At 37.4% G+C, this 19,165-nt stretch overlaps 1 protein-coding gene across 4 annotated transcripts in view; it reads left to right on the plus strand.

Annotated features, from left to right (window-relative positions):
• LOC126188981 (uncharacterized) overlaps window positions 1–19,165 on the plus strand; it is a 104,530-nt gene that overhangs the window by 64,021 nt on the left and 21,344 nt on the right. For all 4 annotated transcript variants that reach the window (XM_049930772.1, XM_049930770.1, XM_049930773.1 and 1 more), the window contains exons 9-10: window positions 2,775–2,886; window positions 16,118–16,173. In XM_049930772.1, the coding sequence (XP_049786729.1) occupies window positions 2,775–2,886; window positions 16,118–16,173 (168 nt within the window). The remainder of the gene's footprint in view (window positions 1–2,774; window positions 2,887–16,117; window positions 16,174–19,165) is intronic.

A 19,165-nucleotide genomic window follows, 5' to 3' on the forward strand; every position in this document is an offset into this window, starting at 1 on the left:
GAAAAAGATTTTTGTCCACTTAATCACATGTTCGATTATTTGCCATCGGTACATGACTGTATACAAGGTATGTCGGAACACAGCCGTCAACTAGGGGATGATCCAAGCATTCTGTCATTCTTCATGTTATTTTTGACGGAAGATCTGGTGACGTTCGTAGCCAATGAGATTCATTTATTAATCTAGGAAACTACTCCAGGAACAGTTCGTTCTTCACCTTCAAAGTGGAAAGATACAGAACATGAAGAAACATATTGTTTCATAGCTATTTGTCTTCAAATGCTCCTTTTGTAAAAGCTAAAAATTAGCAAACGTTTGTCCACATACATTCTTCTGAAAACTCCAATTTTCAGTTAAATTGTGTAAAGAGACCATTTTTTGTTATTTTTGAGATTGTTAGGTTTTAATGACAATATGCTGCTAGTGGAGGACACTGATTATTTAAAATCAGGAATATTTTTGATAAAGTTTGTATGGTATTCCATTGCATTTAATCTACATCAGTGTTGTTTGATTGTCAGAATGTTTGTCTCTTAGATTTCACTGAATACACAGGGACAACAACAGAAACTGTGTTCCACTATTTGGGGAAAAATCATAACATAGTGGCTACAGTTAACGAAGCCCTATTTGGAATGTGGGCATATTCTTTGTTGACAATTGATATTCTGGCCCAGATCTGTTTTCCTGGCTTGAAAAAGGTAGTATGGACATATATAGTGCTGAAATTTGACATCTGGAAGTTTGCCTGAAATTTCATAGAACATATGATGCTGTTTGTAGCAATGAACAAAACATGCCAAAATTTCAGAAGAAACTCAAATGAGGAGATATTCAGTTTACACCAACTAATGTGATGCTTTCCATTAAGCAGTGTGACAAAAAGGAAGTGTGGGCATTGACCACTTATAACACCACACAAATGCTTGAAACAAGAAAGACTGACAGGAATATTAGAGCGGAAATTAAGAAACTGCAATGCATTGCAGAATAAAACTTAAATATGGGAGGAGTTAAATGTCATAAAAGTCCTTTTTTCATCTTCCCAACGTGTGTGTGTTAAATGCTTCATGTTATGCAGAGGTCAGTAGCAGGTCAAAAAACATCAAGTGCAAAGTTTCATCTGTTGCTGGAATGCGAACTTCTAGAAACATACACAACAGATTGCAAAAAGTTGACAGGGGAGGTAGTGTAGTGATAATCTTCTGCAGATCTGGGGAGCCATTTTACAAATGTTATAACAGTTTAGCACTCCAAGAAAGTTATGCGAAAGTGAAAATGTACAGTTTACTCAAAACAGAAAGTATGCCCGAAACTGAATACAAATGCAAAACTACCAAGGTACTATTGTTTAACAGTCCGTGTTTCAAGTCTTACCTTATGAAGATGAATTACTAATTTTTATACCTGTAATAATGTTCATGTCAGTGGTGACAAATCTTAGAATGAAAGGAGATGTTGCAGAAAGCACACCACAATTATTAAGGACAGGGTGAGGCAGGCCCAGGTAGAAGCCTAATTGCAAGCTGCTTAGTGTAGGCTCTGTTTGTGCACTCTAAGCTGATACTCAATGCTGTGGCAAATGGGAGCAAGCTTAAATGATAGATTCCTTAATGGTCACTTCCATTAGCCACTGTGCTGAGTGTCACCTTGGAGTCCACAGATAGTAGACACATTACTTGATATTGACACAGTTCTCAACTTGGCATGTATCAATTGACTAAGTGAAAAGTTGGTTTCAGCTTAACCATTGTGAGAAGTTGTGTATAGAGGGGAAGGGTCACATGTATTGCTGCTAGAGTGTGCTGTGTAGCATATGACAGTGTCACAGTACACTAACCAGATGAAAAGGTGGATCTGAGCATTCAGTTGCATGGTGGAGACCACATCAGCATATTGCACATTGAATGCCATGTCCTGGGTGAAGGCAGCTAAAGTTCAGCAACCTAGAGAGATAGTGATCTTGCTGCTCAATATCTCAGCGGTGGTTAGGTATGTAGCTCTGTAGGGTAATCACTGGGGAGTAGTAATAATAGTAGTAGGGAGGTGAGCCAGCTGAAGATTGAATCCACATGGTGGTTCATTGGCACTGGGCTGATAACTGGCAAGTGTAAGTGTGGTTTTATGGTGGTTTTGCATGCTCGTTTAGGCAAAGGTCCCCAAATTCCACCTCAAAAAATACATACACAAACAATTAAAACATGATAATACACAAAACACACTTTATATGATTCAGAGACAGATGGCCTACACACCGTACCTCTGTTATGGTACCTTGATGACTGTAGCATGAAGAAGGGCATACAACTACAGAGTTAAACAGGGAAATAAAATTTAACAAATGCTGCCAAGGTAGACCCCATGCTAGGCAGGATAAATACTGGGCAAAAGAAGAAGATTATATATTTTTTGGTACTACAGTTTCAGGAAAAAAACATAATTCATATATACAGGCATTTACAAACAGTAGGAAGTAATTTAAGGAACTCACAGAAAATCAAAATCAGGATGGCCAGTTGGGAATAAATCTTCCATCTTCCTGAATACATGGCCAGTTTAAAACAGCACTTCATTTGTTTTAACCCAAGTGTAGAAGTTTGTATTATTTATGCATTCTTGCAAAGAAGTTATTTTATGGTGTAAAAAGACAATGCAACACTATTCATTCCTATCTTAACAGCAGTGACTGCATGCACTATTTCATAATGAATTGGCAGTAATTTTTTAATCTTCTCAAAAGGAAGGTAAATCAAAATGAATAAATAATTTTTCAGAACCTGTGAAAACCAGTGTAGTGGAGAAGACCATAGACGGGGTCCAGCAGGCTACGCCATTTGAGTATCAACCAGATGAACTGCAAAAGATTAATCCTCAGTCAAGGACAAGGTTTGTACTTGTTATGTACAATAATATTACAGGATGTAAACGATTAATCAAACCCCAAATGGTCGTTGATACATGGACATGAGTAACAGGTAGGGAAACTGCACTGTGTGTGAAGTGAGCTATCACTGTTTATTGGAACCAAGTACATACTCTCTCAAAAGCACACCCCTGTGGCAACAGCAACTCTATCACTCACAGCAGGGTGTGTGTGTGTGTGTGTGTGTGTGTGTGTGTGTGTGTGTGTGTGTGTGTGTAGCTGTAAGGAAACGTTATACTGCACTTTCTACTTTTCTTGAATAATTATGCAGGCATCTTAGATATATATAATTATGTACAAATAATGTTGTCCACAATCATGTGAAACATCCTTTGTTTGACATCAATTGTCAAATCAGAATGTTCAACATGAAAACTCTACATACAGATTTATCCATGCAATGATAGAATCAAAATGGCGTTTCATTTTATTTTTTTGAGTCCAGTCAGAGTTACATATTTTCTGAGGATTTCGCGCTTCTCCAAAGTAAGCCAATGATGCCAGAAGCTCATATATTTGCGTCCATGCAGGTACTTTCTCTTGCCAAGTAATTGTGATTGCTGTCCCTCCTTGTAAAGACATGCTTCGTCCCCTGGCATGATTCTCCACGTGCAAATAAAATAACAAATCCACACAATATTTGTGCTCTCCTCTGTGATCATTTGTTTCCTTGTCTTCAATTGTAAATTTTCATTGGTAAGAATACACAGGGATACACATCAGTCCTCTAGAATGATATGTAGCACTGTATGTCCCCCTCTCTTAGTGAATGATCTCGCGATAAATATTGTTACTTTTCTTAGTTCATAAGTCAAACTTCTACCATTTTATAATCCTTTGATACTATCAGTAAATTCCTTTGATAAATATTTATAATGCTATATTATAAAGGTAGTAAGCCTTATCATGTGAGAATAGTACTATGCTTCTCATTTTTGCACTACTGGACATTTCATCTCCATTATTATTGTACTGTTAATTGTGTCTCAGTTGTAATTGGAGGAATATGCATTTATCCTTGCACCTAACATTTTCTTAATATGATAAATGTTCAAATTTGTTTTAATATGCCTGTATATTTGGATATAATACTGCTTTATCATTATAATATTTCTGTTACATGGAGACAAACAATTTCATACCTTTAATAGTTTCCTGCTTGATTATATTCCTTAATCTTTTACAACTCAGGCAAGTTCCCATTGGAGTAAATTTCAAAATATTAACTATTCTATGTTTATAAAAATTATCGTTCACACCTCTTTTCTCAGACACACTTATTATCTTTTCCTATTCATATTCCTTCTTTACTTTACGGAGATGGTGACTTCCTTGGTAGACATATACCATTTCCTACCATACTACATATATTTGGGAACAGCATCCTATTTAAAAAGCATGCCTCTGTCCTTGCTCTTGCTCCCTGCTTCTTGCTCCTTGCTCCTTGTTCCTTGCTCTTCTGATATTCTTATTTTGCAAAAACTTTTACCATCTGGTTGCCTGATTTCGTCTCATCTCCATTTTCTAAGTACCCATTTAGACCACTTTAGCCAGCTATCCTTGTAATTAATTCACATGTACATCATATTTGTTAGCACTCCTTGCCATTAAGTCACTCATTATAAAATTATAACAGTCTGTTATAATGTTATATTTGCAGTAACAGAGGCACATCATTACTGTTAATTTCACTACTGTATGTAGCATGTCATAAATTCATGTCCATTAAACTAGCTTGCCTATTCTTCCTATTGTCAAATTGACATTGCTAATGTCCTGAAAAAGAAATCTTACTGTAGTTCATAGCAAAATGATAATTGTATTATAACACTATTGAAAAAAAATAATAATAATAAAAATAAACCGTGGCACAGTTCTGATGTAATTCCTTGATATATAACAGAAAGGGCAATGGAGGAAACATTTCTTATAGCGAATATTGTAAATGTTATCAGTCAGTATAATAATGAAATAAAATATTCTCAGCAACCTTTTCTTGCTCAGAATGTTAAAAATGAACATTTCTGTGAATCTTTCTTCAATAATTAATGTATAGTTACCCTGTACAGAACAGTATTAATTAAACCTTTATGTGCATATTTCAGGAAACCAGTCCTTTTCCTCAGAGTTAATCCTTCAAGCCAGTAGTTTCTGTGCACTCACCTAGTCTACTGCAGTAATTTACACAGCTGGCTGGTACAGGAATGTAGTGTTTTACTGGAATTACTCTAACTTCGAAATTATTTACAGAAAAGCAATGAAATTTTCAAGATTTGCTAACTATACATCTTTAATTACAATTCAGACAGACACTGCATAACAGTTGCTGAGGAACAGAGGCATTGTTGGACAGGAATAATCACAGCCAATTATTGGACAACATGAAACATGGTATATACATAACTGAGGTGTAGTGGTCTATTTATAATGAAAAATCATACACATGGGAAATCAGGATAACAGACATAAATAATGTTCGTGATGATAAATGTCAGACTCCCAATATAAAGGTTGATATTGGACTTTCAGCAAGGAATGTGCCCTCCTTGTGGGCTCTAAAGGACATTTTTAACATGTTATTCATGGTTCCCAAACTATCGAGTCCTTCTGGGATATTGTCTCATTCCGTACTCAAGTCAGTTTTCATTTCTTGCACATTTCATAGAGGGGGCGTTTGTTGAGAAGTGCACCTGCCAAGAGCATCCCAGGCATCCTCTGTAGGGTTTAGGTTTAGGGAGTGTGCTGGCCATTCCATAGCTCAATGTTTTCACATTCCATTGTCAACACCTCAGCAGCCCTGTGTGTGTGGGCATTGTCATCCATAAACAGAAAGTTGGGACATACCGCACCCCCAAACAGATGGACATGATCCAGAATAATCTCCATCAATAAAGTAGGCAAAGACATGTGGTGTTCGGCCATTGTACATAATACTTGTCCACACCATAACGCCTAGGCCATACCAATGACTCTCGCGAACATTCTGTGCTGTGTGACATCCCCCCCTCCCCCCCTCTCTCTTTCTCTCTCTCTCCCCCTCTCTCTCCCTCTCTCTCTCTCTCTCTCTCCCTCCCCCCCTCCCCCCTCCCACCCATCCTAACTGGTGGGTAGAATCCCTTGCGATAATGAAGCAGAATTCATCGGAGAACATCACTGCTCTCTATACTAATGAACTCTTTCTCACTGATGACATGGATGAAGAGGGATGCAGGGATGCATTTAACAGGCTTCCGAACATACGAACCAGCTTGATTTAATGGTTCTAGGAGAGACACATGTACCAGCAGTGACTGCAAGGTCCACAGAAATCTGCGTAGGAGTGAGATATGTTTCTTTTCTCCATTATGCCTATGTGTCGATCCTCTTGCAGTGTGGTGGTCCATCTGTGAGTATCGGTATGTATTTGCAAAGCATTTCCACGTCTGACAGACTTTTTTAGTCACGAGGTGACACTTTTGGACACACCCATTACTGTGGCCACAGCGGTGATACTTTCACTGGCTTTGAGCTGTGTAACTGCTCATCCACGATTGTAAGCACTCAAATGATGTCCTGCAGACATGCTGATGTTGTTGTTGTTGTTGTCTTCAGTCCTGAGACTGGTTTGATGCAGCTCTCCATGCTACTCTATCCTGTGCGAGCTTCTTCATCTCCCAGTACTTACTGCAACCTACATCCTTCTGAATCTGCTTAATGTATTCATCTCTTGGTCTCCCTCTACGATTTATACCCTCCACGCTGCCCTCCAATGCTAAATTTGTGATCCCTTGATGCCTCAGAACATGTCCTACCAACCGGTACCTTCTTCTTGTCAAGTTGTGCCACAAACTCCTCTTCTCCCCAATTCTATTCAATACCTCCTCATTAGTTATGTGATCTACCCATCTAATCTTCAGCATTCTTCTGTAGCACCACATTTCGAAAGCTTCTATTCTCTTCTTATCCAAACTACTTGTCCAAACTATTTATCGTCCATGTTTCACTTCCATACATGGCTACACTCCATACAAATACTTTCAGAAACGACTTACTGACACTTAAATCTATACTCGATGTTAACAAATTTCTGTTCTTCAGAAACGCTTTCCTTGCCATTGCCAGTCTACATTTTATATCCTCTCTACTTTGACCATCATCAGTTATTTTGCTCCCCAAATAGCAAAACTCCCTTACTACTTTAAGTGTCTCATTTCCTAATCTAATTCCCTCAGCATCACCCGACTTAATTTGACTACATTCCATTATCTTTGTTTTGCTTTTGTTGATGTTCATCTTCGGTAATTTTCACATCTGTCAAAACCTGCTTTCATTGGGATTGGAATTATTATATTCTTCTTGAAGTCTGAGGGTATTTCGCCCGTCTCATACATCTTACTCACCAAATGGTAGAGTTTTGTCAGGACTGGCTCTCTCAAGGCCGTCAGTAGTTCCAATGGAATGTTGTTTCGACTCAGGTCTTTCAGTGCTCTGTCAAACTCTTCACGCAGTATCGTATCTCCCATTTCATCTTCTTCTACATCCTCTTCCATTTCCATAATATTGTCCTCAAGTACATCGCCCTTGTATAGACCCTCTATATACTCCTTCCACCTTTCTGCTTTCCCTTCTTTGCTTAGAACTGGGTGTCCAACTGAGCTCTTGATATTCAGACAAGTGGCTCTCTTTTCTCCAAAGGTCTCTTTAATTTTCCTGTAGGCAGTATCTATCTCAACCCTAGTGAGATAAGCCTCTACATCCTTACATATGTCGTCTAGCCATCCCTGCTTAGCCATTTTGCACTTCCTGTCGATCTCATTTTTGAGATGTTTGTATTCCCTTTTGCCTGCTTCATTTACTGTGTTTTTATATTTTCTCCTTTCATCAATTAAATTCAATATTCCTTGTGTTACCCAAGGATTTCTACTAATGCTCGTCTTTTTACCTACTTGATCCTCTGCTACCTTCACTACTTCATCCCTCAGAGCCATCCATTCTTCTTCTACTGTATTTCTTTCCCCCATTCCTGTCATTTGTTCCCTTATGCTCTCCCTGAAACTCTGTACAATCTCTGGTTTAGTCGGTTTATCCAGGTCCCATCTCCTTAAATTCCCACCTTTTTGTGGTTTCTTCAGTTTTAATCTACAGTTCATAACCAATAGATTGTGGTCAAAGTCCACACCTGCCCCTGGAAATGTCTTACAATTTAAAACCTGGTTCCTAAATCTCTGTCTTACCATTATATAATCTATCTGATACCTTCTAGTATTTCCAGGATTCTTCCACGTATACAACCTTCTTTTATGATTCTTGAACCAAGTGTTAGCTATAATTAAGTTATGCCCTGTGCAAAATTCTACCAGACGGCTTTCTCTTTCATTTCTCGCCCCCAATCCATATTCACCCACTATGTTTCCTTCTCTCCCTTTTCCTACTCTCGAATTCCAGTCACCCATGACTATTAAATTTTCGTCTCCCTTGACTACCTGAATAATTTCTTTTATCTCATCATCATACATTTCTTCAATTTCTTCATCAGCTGCAGAGCTAGTTGGCACATAAACTTGTACTACTGTAGTAGGCATGGGCTTCGTATCTATCTTGGCCACAATAATGCGTTCACAATGCTGTTGGTAGTAGCTTACCCGCACTCCTATTTTTTTATTCATTATTAAAACTACTCCTGCCCCTATTTGATTTTGTATTTATAACCCTGTGTTCACCTGACCAAAAGTTTTGTTCTTCCTGCCACCGAACTTCACTAATTCCCACTATATCTAACTTCAACCTATCCATTTCCCTTTTTAAATTTTCTAACCTACCTGCCCGATTAAGCGATCTGACATTCCACGCTCCGATCTGTAGAATGCCAGTTTTCTTTCTCCTGATAACGATGCCCTCTTGAGTAGTCCCCACCCGAGATCCGAATGGGGGACTATTTTACCTCTGGAATATTTTACCCAAGAGGACGCCATCATCATTTAACCATACAGTAAAGTTGCATGCCCTCGGGAAAAATTACGGCTGTAGCTTCCCCTTGCTTTCAGCCATTCGCAGTACCAGCACAGCAAGGCCGTTTTGGTTAGTGTTGCAAGGCCAGATCTGTCAATCATCCAGACTGTTGTCCCTGCAACTACTGAAAAGGCTGCTGCCCCTCTTCAGGAACCACACATTTGTCTGGCCTCTCAACAGATACCCCTCCGTTGTGGTTGCACCTTTGGTACAGCCATCTGTATCGCTGAGGCACGCAAGCCTCCCCACCAATGGCAAGGTCCATGGTTCATTGTTCATGCTGCTGTACCACATAGAATGTCACACTAATCGGTTCCCCAACCACTTTCTTCAAACACCATACTGCATTGTGTGTCGAATGGATACAGAGCATTGTGAATAGGCTTCACTCTCTACATTTTTGTTTAATATCAATGGCCAAATATTCATAATAATTATCGATTGTTCTGTAGGCAGTTGTTCCTTAGCAAATGTCGTTCCTTAGCAATTGTGAGGCAGTGTACATTGTCACTTAATATGAATTTTCAGTGTGGTGTACCTAGAAACAATCTTCAAAACATATTTCCCCATCAAGGTCGCTGCAGCATAATGATAATTCCTTTTGTTTCCCTATCATTCTGCATCACACTGCACATCTCTTTATAGGACTGTTCTTCTGTATGGGTGGTATATTCTCAATGAAATCCCATGCTGTGAGCCATTCAGGCATAGATGTTTTTGAAGGCTGCCCACATTGAGGTGAAATCACATCCTTTGCATTAGTTTCCAGCAGTTATGATACAAGAAACAACCTGAAATGTACATGTGATTCTTCCTTTGTCTTCTCACTGGACTTGTAAACAATAGCCGGCCGGGGTGGCCGAGCGGTTCTAGGCACTACAGTCTGGAACCGCGCGACCGCTACGGTCACAGGTTCAAATCCTGCCTTGGGCATGGGTGTGTGTGATGTCCTTAGGTTAGTTAGGTTTAAGTAATTCTAAGTTCTAGGGGACTGATGACCTCAGAAGTTAAGTCCCATAGTGTTCAGAGCCAATTTTTTGTAAACAATAAAAACATTTTGCATGACAATATTCATCAGCCTTGTGAACATTTTCATGTACAACTTTGTGCCTTTCTTCCTTTCTATGAGAGAAGGATATAGTTTCTAAGCCTTCATATCTGCACCGCCCATAAAAGAATTGTATTTTTTTAATAAATTGAGGCTTTCTCATTTCTTTGCCCCATTTGGTTGTTGTAGCAGCTGCATCATTATGGAATGTTGAAATAAAAGTCATCTGTTTTTTATCCATCCATTTCAGCATCATAACACCCAGTGAATGATTTTACCTTTCTTGAGTGCATCAAGGCATCAGGTACATTCTTCTTATTCAGCCAAAGTGTGTTAGCTACATTTGTACCTCTTTCCACCAAACAGTAACACAAATGTGACTTCTGAAATTTTCCCGGCGTATTTCTTCTTCTAATAATTTACGGGTATGCAGCCGGCTGCATACCCGGAAATTATTAGAAGAAGTAACACAAATGTGTGCTTTGTAATCTGACACGAATGTACACTTTGTAATCACTGTCTGCCCAGAGTTTATGGCCTAAGTTAAAATGAGGCTCAGTAAGTTCTAATACTGTCGTGACTTGTTTTCAGGGTATCTGCAGAAAGAAAATTTGTTTCTTTCTCAGTGGGACTATATGTGTAAATAACTGCCATAAATATTGTGTGGGTGATTCACAGATCTTCTAGGTCTTTATTCCAAAATTTGATGTTTTTCTAGGTTGGCAGGTTTTTATTGCCAGCCTTCCTTTCCATAGCATAAGGGATTCATCCACACAAGTGCTTTCTCCCATTTTATATATTTTTTTAAATGTATCATTCAAGTGCTGAATGACCAAGCCCAGCTTGGACAATCTTTTATTTTTCTCAGATGCATTCACTTTCTCATAATGGCATCTACAAAGTAGCTCAGATCTGTCTTGGTGCATAGTCTGGTTTGTTTCAGTCAGTATAATTGTCATCAGTAATATCTAGGTCACTCTCATTGTCATTTATACAATTTGTTCCTTGGTTCACTGAGAATTGCAAGATTTTGCTCCGATGTAAGACTGCACTAAGTATTTAGCTGTGTAGTTTAGCATTCGAAGGCATCACTCCGATTGTAAGATACAACACATTGTTTCGTCTGACCTGTTCACTTTCTAACAAAAATGTTAAAGCTAGGTCAGCACAGACCTTTTTACAGTTAGCTGATGAAACAGTATCATTGGTTGTCAACAGAAGGCAAAGTAATGTAGTTTCACCTGCAAGAATGCATCTGGCAAGTATGTGATCAAGATAAAGCCAATGCAGATGCTCACAACACACAAGTTCATACTCGAGGTGCTGGCTTGAGGAGTTAATGCTAAACTTTACTTCGAAGTACATTGTAATTCAGTTTTGTATTTGTCACCTTAAAGATAAATCAAAAGTGGAATAAGCTTTTGGCGCATCATTTTAACCCATTGTGCCAGTGCCATTGAAAAATATATCCGAATACCCTTCTCAGGATACATCAGTTACCCTACTTTTCTTATTTTACTTATTATAGGCCTGAGGCCTCGTACCTTCTTTGTCGAATTCGCTTCTTCTTTTCTTTATATTTGTTTTCCCAAGATAATTGCTTTTCTCTTTGTTTGTGCTGTACGATCTAAACTTACATGAGCAACTGAATCTTATTCTTTGGCACTCATAAGAGTTTTTTTTTTTAAGTTAATGTTAAGTTATCATTACATAATTGTGTATCAAAATTTAACATTCCACACAAACTGACTGAAAACACCACTAGATAGATAAGCAAAATCATTACAGTTAATTCTAAATTGTCCACAAAAAATATTTAGATATATTTTCTCCACCAGTTCAGCTGCACCTGTGAAATAAATTTAAATAATTTTCCCGTATAGATTCTTCACATGCAATATAATTAAAGCTATTTTCTGCTCTTAAATTTAAATTACATACTTCAGTTTTCATATTGTTAACTGATGAATGAGGTTTACTGTTACCTGATTTGGCGTTTTGTTCATTTAAAATATTAACACTTTCTTTCAGCATTTGTTAAATTGGAACATAATATTCCTACTTCATCTGAATCTGTACATTATTCTGAAATATTAAGTCTGGCAATAGTGTCTGAAGTTTGTTTTAGATCTGTATTTAATTCATCAGACTGATTGTTTACCTTTTTCTTGATCAAATCAGATTGTTCTGTTATGTCAGAATGTAAGTCTTCAAGTAAATTCAATATTGTAAATTTCTATTTGTAATAAATTTCTGTTTGTCTCTATGTTCCCTGATGTGATTCATCAATTTGTTCATCTAATTATTAACTTGTTTATGTGTCTTTCATTAGTTGCATCAAATTGATTGGTGTGTTCATCTATTTTGGTGTTGGTTATATCTAATTTAGAATTTAGCTCAGTAGTTGTCGGAGCATTTGTCTTGAGAAGAGCTTCCTCAGGCTGCTTTAGTTCTGCCCTAAATTGTTCTTGATCTGCCTTAAATTTTTCAGTTAGATTTTTCAATAAATCTTTCAAATGAGGTTCCATATTTGTAGTTAATATGGGCATACAGGAACACTGCTACTGCTAATAATAATAATAATAATACCGAAAAGCTTTTGATAGTGCACCCCACTCATGGTTACTACAAATATTGGAAATACACAAAGTAGATCCTAAATGGATATAGTTCCTAAACACAGTAATGAAAAATTGGAAAACTACACTTAATATCCAAACAAATTCAAATAATATCACATCACAGCCAACACAGATTAAGTGTGGAATATACCAAGGAGACTCATTAAGTCCTTTCTGGTTCTGCCTTGCTCTGAACCCACTATCCAACATGCTAAATAATACAAATTATGGATAAAATATTAATGGAACATACCAACACAAAATCACGCATTTGCTATACATAGATGATCTAAAACTACTGGCAGCAACAAATCAACAACTCAACCAATTACTAAAGATAACAGAAGTATTCAGCAATGATATAAATATGGCTTTTGGAACAGACAAATGTAAGAAAAATAGCATAGTGAAGGGAAAACACACTAAACAAGAAGATTACATATTGGATTACCACAGTGACTGCATAGAAGCGATGGAAAAAACAGATGCCTATAAATATCTAGGATACAGACAAAAAATAGGAATAGATAATACAAATATTAAAGAAGAACTAAAAGAAAAATATAGACAAAGGCTAGCAAAAATACTGAAAACAGAATTGACAGCAAGAAACAAGACAAAAGCTATAAATACTTATGCTATACCAATATTGACTTACTCATTTGGAGTAGTGAAATGGAGTAACAGACCTAGAAGCACTCAGTACACTTACACGATCACAATGCCACAAATATAGAATACATCACATACATTCAGCAACAGAAAGATTCACATTAAGCAGAAAGGAAGGAGGCAGGGGATTCATCAACATAAAAAAACCTGCATTATGGACAGGTACACAATTTAAGAAAATTGTTTATAGAGCGAGCAGAAACTAGCAAAATACACAAAGCAATCACTCATATAAATACATCAGCTACACCATTGCAATTTCATAACCACTTCTACAACCCTTTAGATCACATAACATCAACAGATATGAAGAAAGTAAATTGGAAAAAGAAAACACTACATGGCAAGCACCCGTATTATCTAACACAGCCACACATTGATCAAGACGCATCCAACACATGGCTAAGAAAAGGCAATATATGCAGTGAGACGGAAGGATTCATGATTGCAATACAGGATCAAACAATAAACATCAGATATTACAGCAAGCATATTATTAAAGATCCCAATACCACAACAGATAAATGCAGAATTTGCAAACAACAAATAGAAACAGTAGATCACATCACAAGTGGATGTACAATATTAGCAAATACAGAATACACCAGAAGACATGACAATGTAGCAAAAATAATACATCGACAACTTGCCATACAACATAAGCTAATAAAACACGTTCCCACATACAAGTATGCACCACAAAATGTACTGGAGAATGATGAATACAAATTATACTGGAACAAAACCATTATAACTGATAAAACAACACCACATAACAAACCTGAAATTATACTCGCCAATAAAAAGAAGAAATTAACACAACTAACCGAAATATCCACACCCAATACAACAAATATACAGAAGATAACAGCAGAAAAAATTGAAAAATACGTCCAACTGGCTGAGGAAGTCAAGGATATGTCGCATCAGGATAAAGTTGACATTATACCAATTATACTATCAACTACAGGAGTCATACCACACAATATCCACCAGTACATCAACGCAATACAGCTACATCCAAACGTATTTATACAACTACAGGAATATGTAATTATTGATACATGTTCAATTACCCGAAAGTTCCTAAATACAATGTAACATATACTGTACAGTTAAAAGGAAGTTACGCTTGATCAAGGTCCGCTTCACTTTCCATTTTTAACCAGACATAACGTCTGAGAAAGGAAAGAAATAATAATATTTTAACAATACTTTTCTAATAAACGATTCACCAACTCTTTGTTAGAAAATTTCTACTACAAATGAAGTCTTGAGAGAAGGAGAGAGACAGAGAGAGAGAGAGAGAGTTTTTTGTCATGCAGCATGCAACATTGTAATGTGGAATGCACAGTGCAACTGCAACTCAGTGACATCATGAAGTTGTTGAACAACTGCCACCTGCACTGCTAGACACCATAGAATTGTCAGTCATGAGTTGATAACAGTCACCATCGGTAAAAGCTGCCGGCCATCAATCATCTGACTCACTGTGTTAATAACCTTCTTTGTTGTATGTAATGCTATCAATTTTACCTGAATTCCCTTGAGAATATATTTCTTCTAAATATCTGGTTTTTAGTGCATGTATTGATATGTGCACGTCTTCTCACCGTTCAGTTATTTATTTGTATAATTGTTCAGTATTCCAGTTTATGTCTGCCCTCCAGCAATAATTAGCTCTGCACCTTCCAGTAGTGCACAACAAGTGTGGGGTACTTGTTGAGTTGGATGTAGATTAATTAATGAAGATTTCCTGTTTTTCTAGTTTACCTCTTGCTGTGCTGAACTGTTGCCTTGAATGGAAAAATTTAATACTGCAAATACTCTTTTTCTTGAATAATTTTGCAGACACCTTATGTGTATGTAATAACATCACATATCAAATCAGAATCTCCATGAGAAAAAACCAGAATGACATTTCATTTTCTCGAGTCCAGTCATAAGCATTGTCAGAGTTACATATTCTCTGAGGATTTTGCACTTCTCCAAACTAGACCAGTGATGCAATGAGCTGATATATTTGCATGCTTCCGGGAACTTCCTCTTGTGAAGTTACTGCAATTGCCTTCCCATCTTGGAGACTTACATTGTCCTTAAGTGTGATTCACTGCATGCAATTAAAATAACAAATCTGCCCAATATTTGTGCTCTCCACTATGATGACTTGTTTTCTAGTCTTCATTCACAAGTATTTTTCCTTGGTAAGAATACATAAGGAACACAGCACTCCTCTGGAGTGATATGTAACACTACACTGTGCAGACTTCAGTCCAACATGCTGAAATCTGTAATTTATGACGATATCCAATAAGTTCTGACTTTGAGAAGAAGCTGTTATGGGTCTGAAAATTAATTCTTTTACACCGTACATAGTGTTTACTGTGGTGATTGTATGTGTCTGGTAAATACACAAAGAAGGGTACCCAAGAGAGCTGTGTTGGTGTAAAATCATTTATCTAGCATCATATTTTGTGACCATTTGCAAGTCACTAACATTTAACATTTTTTAACCAGTTCAGGGTGCAGCAGTTTGATCATAACTTCCATTGGTATTTAAATTTACTTGTCCATAATGAACAAGTGTGGGTGGACACATTATTATTATTCAGAAGAAACAGCTGCCACTTGATTTTATCAAATTGGTACAACAAATGAGTGGTGGATAATTGTATTCCATTTGTTTATGGACTACCAATTTCAGTTGGCTATGGTCCCAGTTTTCTGTCACTGTGTTGCTCTTATCTTTACAGCAAATATACTTAATTCATAAATGGTAAATGTGTGTATGGATACATTAACAGAGAGAATTTAAAAGATAACTACTCAGTAAAACAATATCTAATTAAAGATTTTAAATTCCAGATCATCCTGCCGACCAAATGATGCCTGCCGACCAAATGATGGGACAGATCATCATGGTAAGTTGTCAGTGCAGTAAACAGTTAATCATTCGAAACTGTTAAATTAATAAGTCCTAGTAATGGAAGAAGGTTATAATAGTAAAAATAATTCTGGTTTTACACAAGAATCCATAAGGTGTCATACAAGGTGCATAGAAAAATTCAGTGAAATAAGAGTTCCAAACAAAATACCTTTACTGTCCCTCAGAGTACTCACCATTGGTTACAATACACTACTGAAATTGGTTGTAAAGCTGTTGAAAACTTGTCTGCAAGCACCACGGTCATGTTTTGTCAGATATCTAGAACATTCACAAGTGTTAATGAACGATGTACTTACACTGTCTCTGCTTATCTTCAGCTCTTCTGCTCTCATTCTCAAAGGGAGCTGCTGAACATGCACAAGCAGCCATGCACTTGTTCAGTGTTGTCTGGGATTGTGCTTGTTGAACTGAATGCAGTTCATCCTCGACACTGTCCTTTCCTTCTCTAAAACACAGTTTTTTCTCACTTTTTCAACACTGTACACTTGCTCTAACGTGGCATGAGTCTCCATTGCCGTATTCCCTAATTTGAAGCAAAACTTCATGTTAATGCATCGCACCATTTTGCAATGACACATGTGCAATGGTTTCTTGTGAATGATAGGTGGCTGTCTTTGAGAATGAGAGAAAAACAGTTGGAGTTAAGCAAAGACAGTGCAAGCACTATTGTTCACAAACATTTTTAGACAATTTTGGATATCCAACAATGCTTGATCACAGTGCTTTGAGTGATTCAAAAGGAGCATTTGCTGACAGTTTTCAGCAGCTTTACAACCAATGTCAGAAGTGTGTTGTATCCAATGGTGGTTACTTTGAAGATCAGTAAAGGTATTTACTTTAAACCTTTTGTTTCATTTATTTTCTGTAACCAATCACTGAGCATTTCTGAAGCATCTTCCGTGTGACAACTGTTTAATGTAGGAAAGCTGTGTAGTGTTGTGTCATCATTCAAGCTACTTAAGCCATTAGAACTGCAGTTCTGAGTAGATTATGATACATCATTTTTGTCTTGCACATTTTTTGATGCAGACATTGTGTACTAGCTATTTTGTCTGCCCTTAAATAGCTATATACAGCATCTCCTTCCTGAGTTTGGAAACATGCAACGTATATCCACATGGGTGGGCAGGTGGAGAGGTTGGTTATATACAGTGAAACCTCTTTATAATGTTCCTCCATATAATGTTTTCCTCTATGTTACGTCCGTTATTTTCAGTCCCGACTAAAAACCCATATAAACAATGTTAAATTTTCCTCTTTACTACGTTTCCTCTATATTACAATTTCCTCCATGTAACACTTATATTTTTGGAACCCTGGTCAATTATTTACCTCTTTATAATGTTTAAGTGACTGGATGTAGACGCATTGTTTTCCGTTCTGTGGATTCACAGTTTGCACTAGCTCGGAAAGCCCGCACTCAGCGTTTTTCATATGTCAGCGGCAGAACCCGGTCATGCGACATGTGACACACATTCTGCTTACGATCTTTTTGGAGTCATTTCAGTCGATGCTTTGTATTCGTAGCATGTTGTGTGAGCTGAGCAGCAAACAGTTCATGTGTCTAGTGAGAGTCTGTCTTCGATATAATGTTTTAAAAAAAAGCTTTCATCAGTGGACATGAGTGAAAAGCGGAAGAACATTTCTCTGGAAGAGAAGGCTTCTGTTATTAAAAAAGTGGAGGCATCTCCTGGTGTGAGTCGCGTGGAGCTAGCGAAGCAATTTGAACTGGTTCCCTAACACTCAACACTTATGAAAAACAGATCATCGATAATGGAAGGGTTTGAGAATTGTGGAAATTTGAAATGTACGCATTTGAAACCATTGACTTACGACGAAATGGAGGAAGTTTTATTAACTTGGTTTCAGAGAATTTGATGCCAAAATGGGGAGTGCTGCAAGAAAAGTGCTGATGTTTGTAGATAGATGTGTGGCACATCCACCAAACGGATCCTTTGTGAGAAATGTGAAAGTAATTTTCCTGCCACCCAACTGCATCAGCCATCTGCAACCTTTGGACTTGGGAATAATACAAGCCCTTAAGGTTATATATAGGACAGCCCTTGTAAAAAAAGGCCTTGAATTTGATGGACCAAAGAAAACCGGGAAGCTAGCAGAGCTCACAACTGAAGCTGAATATTTTAGAGGCAATGAATTTAATTATGCACTTATGGAAGGAAGTCAGTGCTGAAACTATTAAAAACTGTTTGTGAAAGTGGGATTCTGTGAGAATGAGATGGCAGCTCCTGTGGAAGATGATGCAAATGATTTGCAAGAGTTTCAGGAATTAATAGGCAGTGATTCTGTCACTTTTGAGGACTTTGTGTCTGTGGATGACAACATGGCAGCCACAGGAGTACAAAGTATTGAGGAGCTGACTGTAGATAGAAGCTTGGAGAATAATAGTGGTAGTGAAAGTGACAGTGACAAGGAAAATGACCCTGTTCCCTCATATACTAAGGCAGCTGAAGCCTTTGAAACATTCAGGAGATATATGATGGCCCATAGACTTGAGGACAGAACAGTAGTTCAACTTGCTCATTTGGAGCAAGAAATGATTACCATAGAGTCTAGGAGAAATAGAAAACAAACATGCTTGCTTGAATATTTAAAAAAAATCATAGGTATATGATTTTCAGATTGCATAGATTCCTAGAGTTTTGTGCAAATTTAAGTTCCGTTTCATAATTTAATTATTGAAGTAATTTTTTTGTAACTACCGTATTTACTCGAATCTAAGCCGCACTTTTTTTCCGGTTTTTGTAATCCAAAAAACCACCTGCGGCTTAGAATCGAGTGCAAAGCAAGCGGAAGTTCTGAAAAATGTTGGTGGGTGCCGCCACAACTTACTTCTGCCGTCGAATATATGTAGCGCTGCACAGGCGTAGGCACAAAGATAAATACTGGCGCCAAAACCTCTGCGTCAGGAAATAAATTAAAAAAAAAAAAAAGGTGGAAGACGAGCT

Source organism: Schistocerca cancellata, chromosome 5, assembly GCF_023864275.1.
Source record: "Schistocerca cancellata isolate TAMUIC-IGC-003103 chromosome 5, iqSchCanc2.1, whole genome shotgun sequence".
Classification (NCBI taxonomy): Eukaryota; Metazoa; Arthropoda; class Insecta; order Orthoptera; family Acrididae; genus Schistocerca; species Schistocerca cancellata.